This window comes from Sinocyclocheilus anshuiensis, unplaced genomic scaffold (genome assembly GCF_001515605.1).
Source record: "Sinocyclocheilus anshuiensis isolate Anshui unplaced genomic scaffold, SAMN03320099.WGS_v1.1 scaffold86, whole genome shotgun sequence".
NCBI lineage: Eukaryota > Metazoa > Chordata > Actinopteri > Cypriniformes > Cyprinidae > Sinocyclocheilus > Sinocyclocheilus anshuiensis.
Window position 1 is genome coordinate 2417732 of NW_015547662.1, and position 18921 is coordinate 2436652.

Sequence of the window (18921 nt, forward strand, 5' to 3'; positions counted from 1 at the left end):
CCGAGGAGGGACACCAAGTCCGAGAACCATACTCGGGCCGCGCCAGAACGGGGTTACTAGCAACAGACGGACCCCATCCCGGCGTACCCTCTCCAGAACTCCCGGGAGCAGAGCGATCGGGGGAAAAGCATACAGACGAAGCCTCGGCCACGTCTGCACCATGGCATCCAGCCCAAGTGGAGCTGGATGCATGAGGGAGAACCAGAGCGGACAGTGTGTCGTTTCCTGCCCCCTGATTGAGATACCCAGGGATGTAGACTGCTTTTAGTGAGAGGAGCTTCCCCTGAGCCCACAGAAGGATCTGGCGCGCCAGGTTGTAGCGCGAACGCAGACCCCCCTGCCGATTGATGTAGGAGACTACCGATGTGTTGTCTGTGCGGACAAGCACATGATGTCCCCACAGGTCTGGAAGGAAGTGTCTCAGAACTCGAATCACGGCCAGCATCTCCAGCTCTCGAGGCTGGCCTCTGGTGTTATTGGAGGAGCCAGTTCGGTGCCCTGAAGCGGAACGACCGACCTGACTGCTCTAGCGCCCTCACTTGAGGGGACGAGCGTTCCTGTGCCGTACCGTCGCCGGGCGGCAGCTGGGAAATTCACTCGTCGGAGCTCACTGAGCCCTGAAGCACCTAGGGTGGCAGGGGTATCAGTAGATCTCCGTGAGGGCACTGAGGAGGATCAGGCACCATATACTGAGGTGTTATCCTTTCCTCCCCAGGTGGGGCTGCCCTCAGGGAACTGACAATGGTGGCTTCAGGACTGCTTAGTCGAGGTCCTCTTTGACAAAATAACGGTCCGCAGATCCGTTTTTGGTCTAGAAGACCCCGACTGAGAGCGCCGCCCCGACCCCCGATCTTTCTGTGGCTGGGGTTGCTCCCGCTCAGCAGCCCCATGGGTCTGGGAACGACGAGGGAGGAAACGTTGGAACGCCGCCGCTTGCTTCCTCGTCTCCTGAAACCTCTCGACGACAGTGTTGATTGCATCGCCGAAGAGGCCAGAGGGCGAGAGCGGGGCGTCTAGGAGGAAGAATCTGTCCTTATCTTGCATATCGGACAGATTCAACCACAGATGTCGCTCCGTGGCCACCATTGCTGCCATTGAACAGCCGATGGCTCTGGCCATTTCTTTGGTGGCCCGGAAGGACAAATCTGTCGCCCGACGCAGTTCGGCTACCACGTCGGATTCCTCCTCCCCCCTGTCATCCAGGTCCCTGAGCAGGTCAGCCTGGTATGCTTGTAACACTGCCAAGGTGTGCAAACATGCGCCAGCCTGACCTACCGCCATATAAGCTTTCCCAACCAGACTAGATGACAGCCTCACGGGCCTGGTGGAAAATTTTAGGGCCTTCAGGAATGATGCTGGCATCGCCCCATATGCCTTCTCATTCAGCACCACGATGTTAGAATAGTTCGAGACTGTGGGGCTGTAGATACAGGATGAATATGGTTTCTCCCACGATCTCGACACCTCGGCATGGAGAGAAAACGGAAGGCCCTGTCGTGAAGGCTGTGATCTGGCTCTCAGGAAACGCTCGTCTAATTTACTTTTGGGACGAGCGTCCTGCTTCTCGGCCGGCCAATCGATATTTAATTTGGCTACAGTACGAGTCACAACCTCCACAAGCTCCTCATACACGAGGGACTGTGGTGGCGAGTCCACAGTCTCCTCTGTCTCGACACTCATCACATCCACCTCCTCGGAGGAAGATAGATGAAGTGTCTGACTCTGTCTCTGGGGCAAAGAAACCGCAGCGCGGGCTTCCGATCCCTGAGAGAGAGCTGTGGATCTAGTAGGTGAGGACCGAGAAAAGGATGAGTCTGTCTCGGATCCCTCCGCTAAATTCACTTGCGATCCCCATGACAACAGTCTACGCTGCGCCTCGGCAATAGAGGGACCGCTGCCAGCGGGATCGCGAGCCTGGTCGCTCTCATCAAACACGGCCAGGCGAGAGCAGCGAGAGCAAATCGCGGTCATGACAATCAGCTCCCTCGAGAGCTGACCGTGCATGCTCCGCTCCTAAACAAACAACACACAGATCGTGTGTATCCCCCGCTGCCAGATATCGTGTGCAGGGAGGAACACAACGTCTGTAATGCCGTTCGCTCGCCATAGATTTTGACTTGGATTTTGACATATTATGCTTGTGGACTGACAGACAACAGTAAATAAGACTGACACATACACAGAGCGCTACTGAAGCGCAGAAGCTAACTTGCGCTCTGCCGGATGCGCTTTTATACTTCCTGGTTGCTCACGTCACCCCGCTCATGATGTCTCGCTGCTCCATTGGACTGATTTTACACGTGCTTCAGAACGCGGTCACGCAGGGGCGTTCCCAAAGCGTTTCTCGACATCAAAGTACCGCAAGAACGATTTGGTACTTTGATGTCTTGCGGTACTTTGATGTCATACGCTGATCGTCTGCGCAGTGCCGATGCATCTCGAACAAGCCTATAAACTCCGGTGTATATGCTCGTCTCGCAAGAAACAAGTTTTGTTTACAGCAAAGGAAAACCAGTGTCCTCTTGGCTTATATCGAAATCCTCCGAATTTTTCTTTACAAATCCTCGTTTTGTACTACTAATTCGTGACCGGTGTTTTGTTTTGCTCTCTCCTCTGCGTTTCCACATTCGTCACTTCCAATTTCGTCACCGCGTTTGCCTTACATTCTACGTCATCCGCTGGATGCCGCTCTCTCGTGAACGCGCGTACGACAGTTGGCGGACGCTGGAGATTAAGATTTGTAAATATGGATATTTTTCTTACACAAACGCATCGATTCACTACCATCCACTCCCATTATAAAGCATGGATTATCCTGGACATTATTTATTATTACAACTCCGATTGTATTCGTCTGAAAGAAGAATGTCATATACACCTAGGATGGCTTGAGGGTGAGTAAATCATGGGGTAATTTTCATTTTTGGTTGAACAATCCCTTTAAATAGTTGGCGTATGATAAACTTTATACGTGTAGGCCTACATACAGGCACTGTATAAGCAACACAAAGTATTAAATGAAGTGTTTCCACACTGTTGCTACATGAAAACATCTAAAATATCTGTGTATTTGACAAATGTTGTATCCCATCCACTTCATCTGTGATAAAGTATGCAAACACAGCACGAGCTTTACTACAGGAAGCAGCCAAAATCCAGCCAAAGTAAACTCATCTATTAATTAATCATGTCATTTTTATTGCTCAAGGGATTGGCTCAAAAACAACCTGGATGCAAAACTAAGTGTCCTGAGCAAAGACAGTAGATTGTGTGGGGGCTTGAACCAGCTGAGCATCTGTGGTATTATATAGACCTCCTTGTAAGTGTGAATTATTAAGAACTATCACATTGCTGGATGAGTGATGGACCAATCTGTGTGAACTAAACCTAACTACACATCCTGTGCCCCAGGTTTTTTTCTTTTTCACAGGAGTTTGGCATCCATTCAAAGAGGGTTATGGTTCTCTCCCCCAAGCTGCCAGTGGGTTTTCATGCCAGTGAAATTCTTGCAAAGTTGAATGCAGTTGGAAGATTTACTAAAGTTGGATCCCTGTCCCAATTTTGTGGATGCTGGATCCACATTAACCCTGTTCCAACACTGCCAACACCTGAAGAACCTGAGCTTTCATAGTTACAGCCAATGTTAGAGGAGGCCAATTTAGCTATTCTGCCCTAATGCTTCATTAACATCCCTGTTGTGCCACTCATGAATCGTTGGTTTTTAAAAGAATTGGAATCTAGTTTATTATATGTATACTGCTGGCCAAAAGAAACACTTTATAATAACTTTCATGAATAAATCATTAACAAACATTACATAATGCTTAATGGATCATTAGTTAATATATATTCAAAGAGTTAGAAACGTGAGATAATGTGCTTGTTAATGTTTGCTAATAAACTTATTAAACATTAGATAATGTTCAAACAAATCATTATTTCATGTAAGTTAAAATACTTACAAATGTCATTAAACTTTCAATTCCATATGATCAAGCACTTATTGAAAATCTACAAATGGTTTTAACAGATGTTATAAAATTATTAAAAGCCTGTGTTAATGCACAACACTTTTGCTGCTATTGAGGTGTGATACGGGTAAGGTTAGGGACAGGTTTGGTGGTATTGGTAGGGTTAAGGGTTGGTTAAAGGGTCAACAGTGTACAGGAGCCAATTTTGTTATTATAAGGGAACACAGTTCAATCTGTTTATATTATATGTTTATAATTTATATTATATACGTATTTTCTTTAAAAAAATATTTGTTTTCCCCTGTTTATTTATGATTCAAGGAATATACTGTTTAATTATATACTGAAGAGTAGTAAACTAATGTGAGTGTTGAGGCAATAAAAAACTTTTTTGCACCAAAATTACAATGTGTTATGTCTTTAGCAAGCATTTAGCTAAACTTAACCAGCCACCTTTCACACAAACCTTGTTACATTAGCTAAAAGTCCAATGCCCATAAAGATACTAAATGATTAGTAATTGTTTATAAACATTTACAAATGATGAATAGTTTCAGCTTTAGATTGGCTACTGCAAAAACATGAACAAATTATTAATAAATGATTAGTAAAGATGTGTGAATAGGGTAAATTCAGGTCTTTTGGGACACTTTTTGCCATCAAGATGACTGTTCATAAAGGTATTAATGATTTGTAAACATTTATAAACATTTACAAATGATGAATTGTTTCCACTTTAGATTAAGTACTGCAAAAACATGAACAAATAATTAATAAATGATTTAAGCTGTGCAAATAGGAGAAGTCTACACAACAAACGGAAACCAAATATATGGCCTTTACAGACTGTGATTATGAGTTAATGAATAATATGTTAACATGAATGGTTTAGTGAATGGTTAAGTGCTTAAAATGACTAATTAAGCAAAATTTTCACAACATTTGCAAATGTAAAAAGAGCATTAGGCAGGGTTCCCACTCTTTCATGAACACCAGATTCAAGGACGTTCAAGGACTTTTTAAAGCACCATTTATTTTATATCAAGCATTTCAATTTACATTAAAAAATCATATGTTAATCATTAGGTAATATTTAGTAAGTTCATTAGTAAACATTAACAAAAACATTATCTCATATTTCTAGCTATGTGAATATATATATTAACTAATGATCTGTTAAGCAGTATATAATGTTTGTTAATGACTGAGGTGTAAAGTATTGGAGTAAATGTAATTAGTTACTGTACTTGAGCATCTTTTTTGGATACTTTGTAGTTGTACTGAGTATCAAAGATATTAGCAACTCTTACTCTCCACTACACTACATTTTTGAATGAGTATCTGTACTCTTTACTCCACTACATTTGAAATGAGTGTTGCAGTTACACATTACATTTTGCATGGACCTAATTTTTTCTATAGCAGTTTATTTCTGCTACAAAAGACGTGATACTGCCTACTACAGGGCACCGAAAGTACTGCATCTTGTGCGTTTTGCCCTTACTCGCCCAAACTTTTCAACAAGGCTACTTTATGTGAATGCGAGTTCCTTAGCAAGTGTTTGTGAATCACAGGTGTTTTATATATGAGATGAGGACATGACTGCAGCTGGCAATGAGGCCCAAACCAGTGCATCCACTGCAAGAAGGCTTCGGCTTTTTAATTTTACTTAACATTATTTTATTTATCCATTATACTGAAGAGAACTTTTTGAAAGATATTGCTTTTTTTTGTTTGTTTGTTTTGTTTTGTAATTTTGAGGTGTTCAGTTTTATTTTGGTTTTAGAAAATAAACGTGATTGCTCTCCTCACAAATCAACTCTTTCTTGTTTTTGTTTCATGCTCAGTGTGCCTTGCCCTGGACTTTTATGTCACTTCCTGTTGTCAGACTCTGTTCCATGTTTTGTGTGTGTCCTGCTCCCCATGTGCCTTCCCATGCCCTTATTTGGTTAGTTTCCTGTTCCTCCCCTGATTAGTGTTTCATTGCTCCCAGGTGTGTCTCGTCATCCCCTCCTCCTGTGTGTATAAATAGTGTTCCCTGTGTGTGCTCCAGGGTCCGGTATTGTTCAGGTCATGTTCATGTCTATGTCTACATGTATTGCTTTTTTTTTTGTTTCCTGGTTTTTCCTCCCCGCGGCGATGGAAATTGTCCATTTCGCGTCGCCGCCCTAGCTCGCCTCGATCTCCCCTTCTACGAGTACGCCCGAGAGTTCTGCAAGCTAGCAGAGGTGACGGCTGAATACTTTCCGTACCCACTGTATATAGCCCTCTTTTTTTCTTTAGTTCCTTGTGAGTTGTTGAATGTAATGGGTGTCATTCTGTTCTTTGTTCCCTTTGGTTTTTGGTTTATTGGTTGTTCTAGTTTTTCCATTAACACTGATTCATTTCCGCGAACCGGTTCTTTTCGGACAGATCGGCTCATTGAACTGGTTCAAAAAGCCGATTCATCGGTTCCTGACGTCATCAAGCAATAACGTCTCTACGCATTTCTTTTCTAACAACTTAGTGCCATGTTGTATCAATGAAAAATTCTAATAAGTCATTTGTGTCAATGCATATTGAAACATTCAAAAATAAAGTTATTTGTGTGAAAGCATATTGCTGATTATTGCCATATAATTCACTTAAGTTAATGGTGTTTGTGGTCAGTTTCATTCGCGAATCCTCAGATACGACTGACTGAACAATATTGACTAGCCTACAACTTGGATAAGATTCCTAAAATTTCGCACCTACAGCACACATTACAGACATTGATGCACAAACGCGGATATGTTCTACATGTCTACAGTATTCCAGTTTTCAGTGTCACATGATCCTTCAGAAATCATTCTAAAAATGCTGATTTGCTGTTCTGTTATTAACAATTATTATTTGTGCTCAATAATTTAATAATGCTGAATACAGTTTTTGCTGCTTTATGTTTTCATATAAATACTTTGTTGAATGAAAAAAGTACAACAAACAGCACTTATTTAAAACAGAATTTTTATAATGTCTTTACTGTCATTTTGAAAAATTCAATGTGTTTAATTGCTGAATAAAAGTATAAATTTCTTTTGAATGGCAGTGTATCAATAGTAGTGTTTGCATAAAAATATTAAGCAGCAAAAATGGTTTTCGACACTGATAATAAGAATTGCTTCTTGAGCACCAAATCTGCATATTAGAATGATTTCTGAAGGATCATGTGACAGTAAAGACGAGACTAAAAATTCAGCTGTCATCACAGCACTAAATTACATTTTATTTGAATAGAAAACATTTTTATTTTAAATTGTAACAATATTTAAAAAATATTGATATTTTTACTCTATTTTTGATCAAATAAATGCAGTGTTATTGAGCATAAGACATTTCTTTTAAAAACATTTAAAAAATCTTAATTATTCTAAACTTTTAGCCCACCATGTACATTTTTGCAAGGTTATGATGACAAACCACATGATGCAGATGTTTCAGATTCTTACTAAGGGGTTGAAAAGAATATAATATGCAAAATCCATACACAGATTACTGAGGTTGGTTGCTTAGACACAGAATAATAGAACTGGGTCAAATAACTCTTGCACAGGTGATTCTCCATTGGAAATGCTTTGCAGTCTAGGAACAGTCTTAATCTGTGTCTAGGAAACCAGACCTTACAGGCTCATCAGCAAATCACTTCAAATTAAATGGACTATTTCTGAATCAGCTCTGATCATCATATTACGACAGACTAAACCCTGATTAGGCTGCATCCAGCTCTAAAATAGCCCCATATCTTGTGTACAAGAAACAGCAAATCAATGCAGATTCATTGATCTTAAAATTGCTGTTTGCAGAAAATTCCAAACACTAAATTACAGCCTCCACGAAATTGATCACCTCTCATGTTCCAACCATAATCACACTTGGACGGGGTCAGAGTAAATCACCCCTCCTTCCTCATAACACGTTCAATTTTATACATATGAATCTCTTGGTCTCTTGCAGAGGGTGATAAAGGCAGGAGAGGCTCAGATTAGTGCATAATTCTGTTAGAGGGCAGTGTAAATCCTGGCATTTTTATGCCGCTCGTTCGCTCTCTCACGCACTCGTTCAGTCGGTTGGGTTGGATTAAACAGAGTGATTTCACTGCAATGTGTCATGTTTCTGAGAGAGAGAAAAAATGCAGCAGTTGTGGGCGTTCAGCTAGAACTATTTCAGTCAGGGCCACTCTCTTTGATTAAGATTATTGTAGAGGTCCTAAACATTATTTTGGCGATAGGCTTTGCTCTGAAGGGTTCAGACTCTGAGCTGTCCACAAGCAAACCTCACTGAGGTTTGAAACCCCCAAAGCATAATGCAATTACCAGAATTGTTAAAAATGCAACATATATAAAATTCCATGCAAAAGTAATACAGATCTGTGAATGAGACTGGATAAGATTAACATTTACATTTATTCATTTGGCAGATGCTTTTAATCAAAGATTACGCAACGATTAGCTGATAGATGATTTCCGTGGACGAGATGCTTGTGATCATGCCTGCATAAGGAGGAGTTGGGGATGGAGGAGGGTAAGTGCATGTCTGTGCGACAGACTAAGGCAAGTGTGAGTACGGATGAACTTATGTATCTTATTTAATTGTAGTGGGAGGAGTTACAATCAGCTGCGAGTCAGCTGATGCTGGCTGTCACGCCTTGGTCTGCCTGAACTACACTTGAGCTCCATTTGTCACTCAAATTACATTGTATAAGCTTCAATCTAATACTGTAATACTTATATTGGAGCATTGGTAATACTGCCTGCATTTTGTCCTATTTTCTGTGTTATTCAAAAGGTGATACATAATAACAGCTGGCATTATATTTATTAACTTTCACGCTGTAAAAGAAAAAAAAACATATCAATCAGTATTTCTTTTGTTGTTTTCCAGTAAAAATATCTGCCTATCCTAAAAATAAATGTATTTATCTGACATTTGCTTATGCAGTTGGCAAATTTTTATTATCATTATTTTCACAATAATAATAATAGTAATAAATGTATTATTATAATACACCATCTAAAATTTTGAGATTTATGCTTAGAACAAGAATAAACTATTTGCCAATGACAGAAAAATACACTTAATTCAAAATATATTCTCAGGAAATAAGTCTTATTAAAAATCTTCATTTCTAATGCAGTTTTTATTTTTATTTTTTTATCTTGTTTTATTTTATTATATATAATGTATAAATTTCACATACTTATGCAGAAATTCCAATTTCATTTTTTATTCATCAAACATTTTAATTGTATTATTTTTACTCAGTTTGCATATGAACTTGTCATTAGATTCATGCACAACAAATATTGGAGTAAAAGAGACAGATACAAAGAAAAATAAAAGGAGGGAAGGTAAGGAGATGTTTAAAAAGACAAAGACAGGTAATGCTAAAAAAAAAAAACAGAATAGCAAGCAGAAAGGATAGTAACCCCACAGTGCAGGAACCCCTATACTTTCAAAGATATTTGCAGGGGATTGTGGGAAAGCAGCAATCTAGGTGTATTGCTTTCTGAAATGGAGAGTAACAGTGTCGAACCGGGTGAGGTCATTTCAAAACTGTAAACTCCGTAACAAACTCTTTTGGTAGTGTTTATAAAGTTGTGGTCACAGTTGTGGCCAGGCATTGTAGAGATATGCTGATTTTCATGGCATCATTTTGACAACGCTGTTCTTTGTTCTCCACTGAATGATCAACATCAGTGAAACACACTCAATATATATTTATATACAGTAATATATCAATCATACCTTTATATTTGTTTTTTTGTTCTCTTCAGACAAAGATAACTCATATAAAATCATTACACAAAGTATGTCTTACATAGATTTGCTGATACAATTACTGTAAACATTTAAACAAAGAATTCATACATACAAGTACTTCTGACCAAGAATGAAAAAGTGCTTTAAAAAAGACAATGATAATAATAATTTCCTGTTTGTTTTGATTGTGTTGAGGCAGCAAATCACAGTTTCAGGGCTAGGCGCTGCTTCCTGACAACATATTTGGTTATCAGATATTTTTTCTAAATCAAGTTTGCTTACTTTTAAGCAAACATTCATTTTGTTGTGATCTTTTCATGTCTTACACAATATACACTCACACAGAGTCCACCTTGACCTGATTGTTGTTGGTCATGAGTGGCGAGGGTTTGCTCTTTAGTCTCTCTTGCGCTTCATTTGAACTTTCCGCAAAGAAGATTCTCGCAGTACATACCGAAACCACAATGCGCTTATACTCGCGGCGGAAGTTCTGGTTCAAAACTCCATAGACGATTGCATTGAGGCAACTGTTAAAGTAGGCCATGAAATAACTTGCCACAAAGAGCCATTCGGGTATTAAAGGAACCACACGCTCTGGAGAAATCGCCACCGCCAACCCGATGAAGTTTAATGGTGCCCAGCACACTGCAAAAAGCACGAAAACAACAAACATTGTGACGAAGTTTCGCACGTCGTGAGGCGTGAGCTTGGGACGATTGTCAGGCTTCACTCGTCGTCGCACCTGTATGACCAAAACCCAGATTCGCAGGTAGCAGTAGGTGACGATCATGATGGGAAGGATGAAATGGAAGAAGACGACGGCGATCGTGTAGGCCGAGCTCGCCGACTGCTCGAACGTACAGGAATAAACCCGTGGATCATACTGCAGGGAGCCTACGAATAAGTTGGGCACAATTGCAAGCACCGTCAAGGCCCAGATTAGCAGTACATAGCAAACTGAGTTTTTGTCACTGTAGAGCTTGTCATATTTGAGGCTGTGGCAGATATAACAGTAGCGGTTAATTGCAATGCCGGTGATGTTGAAAATGGAGCCGATTACACTGACGCCCATCAGGAAGCCGCTGATCTGGCACTGCATGTATCCCAGGTTCCAGCCCCGGTGAAATATGGAGGTCAGGACCAGCGGATACGGATAGATGGCCACCACCAGATCTGCCACCGCCAAACTCACCACAAAGATGTTACCTGAGAAACACACAGAAATAGAGAGATACAGGTTAAGGAGTCTTTGACTACATCCAAATGCTTAGGCTTAGACTTGAAGCCATATCAGACAATATTTTGCACACAAATGTACCTCCTGAAACTGACTTCTGAGGCAGCATTATGCCTTATATTAAGTGTACATACAGTGGTGTGAAAAAGTGTTGGCCCCCTTCCTGATTTCTTATTTTTTTGCATGTTTGTCACACTTTAATGTTTCAGATCATCAAACAAATTTAAATATTAGTAAAAGATAACACAAGTGAACACAACATGCAGTTTTTAAATTAAGGTTTTTATTATTAAGGGAAAACAAAATCCAAAACTACAAGGCCCTGTGTGAAAAAGTGTTTGCCCCCTAAACCTAATAACTGGTTGGGCCACCGAAGTTATCCTAACAGGAGTAGAAGGGCAGTTTTTTAAGCATATTGTATTAACTGTATTCTGAAGCACAGTATAAAAAACTGAAATGAGATATTTGAAAAATAACTCAAAATTAAAGAAGATACCTCCAAGTTATTGGTGTTAATCTGGCACCTGGTGCTAATTTTTCAAATGTCACAGGATAGTGGGTATGGAAGGATACGCTGCCTTCAAAAATCAATCAGATGAAGGTATCTCAGTAGACAGGATGCGACACAATCATTGAATTCTGACAAGCCTTGTTGTCCGTATTTTGCCAGCATTTTTTACTAAGTCTTCCAAGAGTTCAGTAAAGCTTTTATTGCCCTATAAACACAAGCATGAGCTGCACTCCAAATATTTGCCTTCATCAATTCACGGAATGTGCATTCTATTTAAAGTAGGGTGCACGTGTGCGTTTATAAATGTGAGAGTGTGCAATTATTAATTAGGTTCCCTCACTGTGTGGATGGTTAGGCATGGCCTATAGCTGATGGCTGCATTAGGGAAAGAGCACGGGCGGTTTTAATGAATGCACATCTCTAATTGCCGCCAGGCACAAGGACTTGACATTGTGTGTAAAGCTGAAATAATTAACTAGCATTGTAATCAAGAGGGAAACACTAAAGGCAGTTGCAGCTGAGTTGCACTCCCTCTTTTCTTAAGATTGTGTGAGAAGATGCTGTTTCATTCATAAATACAATACGATATGTTTGATTTTATTACATTACAAAAGCACTGAGATTATTTATTTAACAAAAGGGAAAGAAAAAAATACAAAAGAAATCTGTTTAATATGTCATTTCCATAGAGCAATGAGACTATTTGGAAAGCAAATTTTATGCTTCTCAGATTTTTCTGCTGAGAAAAAAAGACACCAATAATCTCTCATGCATTAAAAGAGATCAGTTTACCAAGATACCAAAGTCTACAATCAACCATCTGGACTATCTGATATGCTTTTCATCCTGTTTGACAACAATTTTTTCCTTTGTGTTTGTTTTCAAGTCAGAGATTATGAAACTAGGGTCACCCCAAGAGGGTGCGATGGAGTCAGTGGAAAAACTTAAAAAAAAAAAAAAATTGTTTTTTACTAAATATATTTTTAGGGCTGTCTAAGTTAACATGTTAACGTCCACTGTTATCTTAAAGATAAATTTGACTTTAATAATGCCTTTCTTTCGGTTCATACATCTAACATTAACCTAAGAGAGTTTAGAAAAAAACATATGCTGTCAACTTGTGTTTATAATAATATAATATAATAATATAATAATTTGTTTTGGCTTCAGTACATTGGGACAATATAAAAGCCAATTATTAAATTTTAAAACAACATTACAATGTAAATTCTCTCACACAGTATAAGTAGATCTTTGTACATGAAAATATATAGTCGCCTTTTTTATTTTAGGAAGGAAGTTTCCTCACAAAGAGATCATAGTTTTTAAAGAGAAAAAGTTGTTACTTCAATAAAACAACTCACAATCAATATCATGTATCGTAGCCTATAAAAGATCCAACTATGAACAACAAACTTTTCCTCTGGATTCTCGCTGACTTCTCAAACTCTCAATATTTTATAAAAGTAATTAGGCTATATTAAGGTGGGCTTTTAGTAAAAAGGTCTTATTTGCCTTTGAGACAATCCTTTGGAAATCGGAATGTTGATAAGTCATTGAGAAATGGGCATATGAACCCGTCCTTGTGAGTCAGCTGTCTCGCAGCCCCCTCGCAATGTCAGCGCGTGTCAGTAGTCTTGTCAAAACGTAGAACAGAAGCACTAATTTGTGGGCAATGGCGGTCCGTCTTGACGATTTGCTTGCAGTGGCCTGAAGCAAAGCTGTCACTCACATATACCCTCAAGCACGCCGTTGACATGCCATCCACATAGGCGTACATACACGGAACATTCTCACCATTTGCACAAATATCATCCATGCTTTTCAGGCAAATAACCTTGGCTGTTCTTAAATACCAGAGGTCATTTCTCTGAGCATCCTTCTTGTGGCTTATAGAGGCTCTGCCCCATTTCTTCTACTTATTTTCTAATGTAAAGCTTAAAGGGGTCATATGATGTTGCTAAAAAGAACATTATTTGGTTTCACTTAAAAATTATAATTTTGTCATTGTTTACTCGCCCTCATATTGTTCCAAACCTCTATGTTCTTTCTTTTGTGGAACATATTTTGGGGGAAAAAGAATCTTCTGAAAGGCTTTCTTTTTTTCTATTCAGTTTTTAGTATGTTATTATTATAATTATTATTATTTCCCACTACTATTTCGGACCCCACTGACATTAAGGCCCAATTCCAATTCTACCCCTTAGCCCTTCCCCTTTCCCCTACCCCTCTGGGCCTAATTATATGGACAAAAAGCAATCAAGTCTCATTGGAAAAAACTTCTGTGGCAACATTTCTGAAAAATATTACTCTGCTTGTTGCACATTTAGCAACTTTTTTCAAAGTGAAATGTCCAGTCAGTGGTGCTAAATGTGTGTTCAGTTATTCCCAAAACAGAAAAACAGATGAATGTGATTCTGGCAATGTTTTTTACGTATAATCCAACCGATAGTGTTAACAAAGGCAAATGTGAGGAAAAAAAATGCATTTTCTAATGCAGCCATGCCATTTTTGCTTGTTTATATTGCAAGTGAATGCTGTACCAGGTGAGCTAAAATCCACATATATGGAGCTGGTTATGTGACGCAAACATCAAAATGTACTAATTTACAAATCATGTACTATGGTAAAAAAATGTTTTGAGGTCTGCCCCTGTAATCATAATTTTGTATTGAATGTTTGTGTGAATTGTAAGTATGCTGACATAAGGGTTGAAACGTTCAAAATTCATTGTGTTCCACAGAGGAAAGAACATTATACAGGTTTGCAACAATATGAGGATGAGAAAATGATGACAGTATTTTAATTTGTGGATTAAATTATCCCACTGATGCTCTCTAACTGAATCTAAACCTACACTTGCTCATGGAGGCATTCAAAAGTTCACAAAACAAGATTATTTCAAATCTCTCAGCAGTCACGGTTTGTCCTAGACTCAAGACCTCAGATGGAGCCATTACAGGTTAAGTCTTGATGCACACTGACAGCAGAGGTTACTTGGGTTGTCTCTATGACGGTTCACTGGTGCACTCCGCGTATTTGTGACTAAGAGGGGTGGATGATGGAGGCTAGGCAGCCTTCTTTCTTACAGACAGAAGGAGGAATGGAAGAAATCAAAGAATTGTCCTTGACAAAGTCAAGCTGTGAAGTCCCAAGGGAATGTGATGCCATTGGCTTAGCTTGGCTGCAAATCTGTGAGTTTGGGTTATCAGAGAGATTAAGGTGCCACTCAAACCATTTTATTTAGCTTACAGGGAGATAGGACTCTGGCTCATGGAAGACATTCCCCATTTTCTCCATCACTCTTTCCAGTTGGTTCCCAAACTTTTAAATGTTTTCCCTTGTGTGGTATTTTAGATCGGTACCAAACTCACAAGTGATAGAAGCATATTACCGGAAAGATATGAGTCTCTGCCCTTAAACAAATGGCCTCAGACATTCCCTCTAACCACTTAACTAACACCTTGTAATCTTCCAGCTTGGGTGAATCACATTAGTGTGTGCATATCATTTTCTCTTTTCAGAGTCTTCTATCTAATGTATGTATGGAATAGCCATTCACATGCTAAAGGTCAGGGCTGCTTCAGGCATGGCCAGACTCGTCATGTGCGGCTAATATCCTTGCAACGCCATGCTGTCTCAATTAGAGCACAATGCCTAGGGTCAGAGCTCAACTTGCGCAAGAGATGAAAGGTCAGCAGGTCACCGAATCGACAAGGTCAGAATGTGAGGCAGCTTCCCTTTCTTCCTTCCGGCAGGTCATTATACATAACCTTCAAGATAATGTATGTTAATGTATGTTAAACACCTCACGAATATGACAACATTTCAATATGTCAAGGCATGCCATTTTACAGATGCATCAGCGGAGGAAGACAGCACTGTAATTGCATGCATATATTACATTTACACTTGACTACTTAACAATTAACATTACGAATACTGTTTTAGTGTAGAAATACATTATCATGTATGTCACTCTATACTTTACATAAAAACAATATTCTAGATCGCCTCCTGAGCTCTTAAAATGGAAAAAGTTTTCCAAATACATTGATTGATATGATTTTTTAATGGATTCGGTGATATACTGTATGTAAATTTTAGGGATACCAGCATGACTAAATTTAGTTCAACAATCAAATTATTCTCATGACATTTGGTTCCATTATGGTTCTGGAATGTCTGCATTCTTCCACCGATGCAGATGGAACACCGAAATAAAATATATGTGAAACACACAGCATAAGAGCAGGGGTGTCCAATCCTGCTCCTGGAGGACCAATACCCTGAAGAGTTTAGATCTAACTTGCCCCAAAACACAGTAATGCTTAAGACTTTGAATAGGAGTTTTTCGTGTATTTACTTGGGGTTGGAGCTAAATTCTGCAGGACAGTGGCTGTCTGGGAGCAGGATTGGACAACTTAAAACTTAATTCATTGTTTACGGCAATTTAAGATTCTGGCTGACCAGCATGGGTTTATCAATGGCTGATGTTGATAAGAAGAAAGCAAGGTATTGTAATTCATAATATGCATATGCATAATACATTTAACACAAACTAACTGAATCATATTTTTTTACTCAAAAAAAAAAAAATCCACTGTCCATTCACAAAGATGTCAGTAGAATAAATACTTTGGTTAATAAGCCAAGTGGATATGGGTTTCTTCCAATGCTGATAACTTCAAAAACATCTACCTGCAATATATATCAGCCGGAAAATGTATCATGAAAAGTACTCAGGTGGCACTCAATAAACTTTTCTTCTTATTATCAATACTGAAAATAGTTGTTCTGATCAATATTTTTTGTGGAAAACATGATACATTATTTTCAGGGTTCTTGGATGAATAGAAAGTTCAAAACAATGACATTTATTTGATATAAAAATCTTTTGTAATTTGTGCTTACTGAATAACAGAACTAACTTAAAAAAAATTTAAAAAAAGTCGTACTGACCCCTAAACTTTTGAATGGTAGTGTATGTCTGATTTGTTATGACTCTCATGCTGTCTGAAATCATAAACTGACAAAAACTAGGTAGCTAATGCAAAAAGAATTGTTTCTCCATTTTCATTCTTTCTACCTCAAAAAGAATAACAAAAACAACTGTTAACGGAATCAGTAATGAATTGAAATTGTTAAGTGGAATCAGAATCAGAATCATGAAATTCTGTATGATTTGCTATTCAGTAAGATGTTTATTTTGCGTGAATCACCATGTGCCTTCTGGATGGTCCTTATACTACAAGCTTGAAGTAATGTTGTAATTTTCTGCATGACATAGCACAGAATCGCCCCTTTAATTGGGCCTGTGTGTGTTTTCACAACTCAGTGAATGAGAGAGGTTTCTGAACACTTTGTTGATGAAGATTATACAGTAAAAACCCATAAAATGAACGGCAAAGACTCTGTGAGTGGAAAACAGCAAGTGGGTTGCTTTGAATGTAACATTCATAATGACTCCAATTACAGTCAATAAAATGAAAACCTCTAGGTTTTCAGCTAATTATCAACCAATTATACCCTTCCTTTTCAACACCCACATAGTTGGCTGTGGTCCCTTAATATGTCTTTCTGAGACAAAAATAGGACAGGGAACCTGTGACAGAAATAGCCTTCTAGTTTTTCTCCAAGATGATTACTGTGTCAGCAGAAGCCCTTTCACCTATGCAGTCTACCATAACGGGAAGCCTGCGTGAAGTTATTTGATTTGGGCTGATACGGATATCATGTTTATGAACAAGAAAGGTAATTGACAAGCCTCTCTCTCACTCTCTCACGCTCTGTATACTGCCATTCTGAGTCTGTTTGAAAACAAAACAAGCACTTTGATGTCTCTAACAGTACTCCTCAGAAGTTCATTTACAGAGGTTCATTTACAAAATTCATACTTTCAAATTCAAAGTATGAATTTTATTTACACATCTGAATGGAAATGGCTCTCTTTTACTCTTATGGATTCCCCCAAAGGCACACAAAGCAAAGTACCAATGTCAAATAGTTTTCAGTCACTGGGTTTAGTGCTGCACTCAGAGGCAACAAGGTGTTACATGGAGGACTGTGAGCACAGTAATCCGCCTGATTAACTCCCTTCAGTAAACAGCGCTGAAATTCAAAACCAACCCCTCCAACCATAATGCCACGCTGCTAGTGTGGAGTTAAACTGAGGGACAAGGGCATACAGCAACACATTAACACATTAGTGTGCAGACACATGCAGCATGAAACTGCAGACGCCAGAAGCTTCCATATTTAGAACCAGAATTCCCTCAACACGGTAAAAGACTATATGGCATTGTGTGAAGGATGACTTTAAATACAACATGCTGTATATGACAAATGCAGCTTACAGCCCACAACAATGAATATCATAAATAGTGAACAGAGGATGAGCTTAATTTATTTTACAGGTCTCACAACATATATTCCTTATAAAGGTCAAAATATGTTTTCATAGATGTCTTAGCTCCGTAGTTGAGTTCGTTTGCTCATATATTTATTCATTCATAATGAGGTGTCCATATTTGGCACTAAAAAAAAAAGAAAAAGAAAAGAAAACACTGCAGCTGGGAATCTCCTACGTTTGTGTTTATTATGACATATTCAAGTTAGAAATTAAATAGCAGCAGCTAAAATAAGATAAATGAACTATAAATGATGGGAAAAGCTCTTTTGATGTGTTGTACAAGTGAAGTGACTCATATCACTATTACCAAAATAATAATTTATTCACACTTGGCATCTAAGAAAAATGAATAAATACATTTACTGAATAAGATTACTGTAAACTGTGTTTACTGTGTAAACTGAATTTATTAAGAAACTTGAGGAAACTGGTTGCTCTAAAAATTTAAGTATTGTGAACTTTAAGTTGATTAAATGTTTTGTAATATCAATTAATTTGCAGTTATTACACCTAGTATATTTAAGTTCAATGCACTAATTTCCACAAGTTCAATCTATATAAGTTGTTTTATATTTTCAATTTTTTAAACTATAAAATTATTTAAAAAAAGAAAACATTCCTACAATTTTCTGTTTTATTTCAATTTAATTCCAAATGTAATTTTGAAAACACGACAAAACATTAATTTTTCAAGTCCCGAAAACATTTCCCCATAAAACATGATAAAAAACCTACTAGTTTAACAAATTAACTTATTGTTAAGCAGTTTATTTCAGAATCACAACAAACTGCATAAAAATTATATGGTTTGTTTACACTCTGAGTTCACAATATTGGCAGTATTGCATTTTGGGTGCCAGCTCACCATTTCCCAGGTTGAGCATTATCTGCTGCATAAAAAATAAAGTGTTTTTACTCACAATGACTCTACACGGTCCCCAACAGTGTTGGGGGTAACGCATTACAAGTAACGCGAGTTACGTAATCAGATTACTTTTTTCAAGTAACT

The 18921-nt window shown here is 38.5% G+C and overlaps 1 protein-coding gene across 2 annotated transcripts in view; it reads right to left on the reverse strand.

The window, feature by feature from the left end:
• Positions 1 to 18921, reverse strand: part of LOC107702348 (melatonin receptor type 1A-A-like) — a 47184-nt gene that overhangs the window by 1014 nt on the left and 27249 nt on the right. The window contains exons 2-3 of one of the 2 annotated variants that reach the window (XM_016504636.1): positions 10079 to 10958; positions 3398 to 3400 (exon numbers count right to left, since the gene is read on the reverse strand). In XM_016504636.1, coding sequence (XP_016360122.1) covers positions 10090 to 10958 — 869 coding nt within the window. In that variant the 3' untranslated portion in view covers positions 3398 to 3400; positions 10079 to 10089. Of the gene's footprint in view, positions 1 to 3397; positions 3401 to 9929; positions 10959 to 18921 lie in introns of those variants that run through there. The other variant, XM_016504635.1, reaches the window with a different exon arrangement.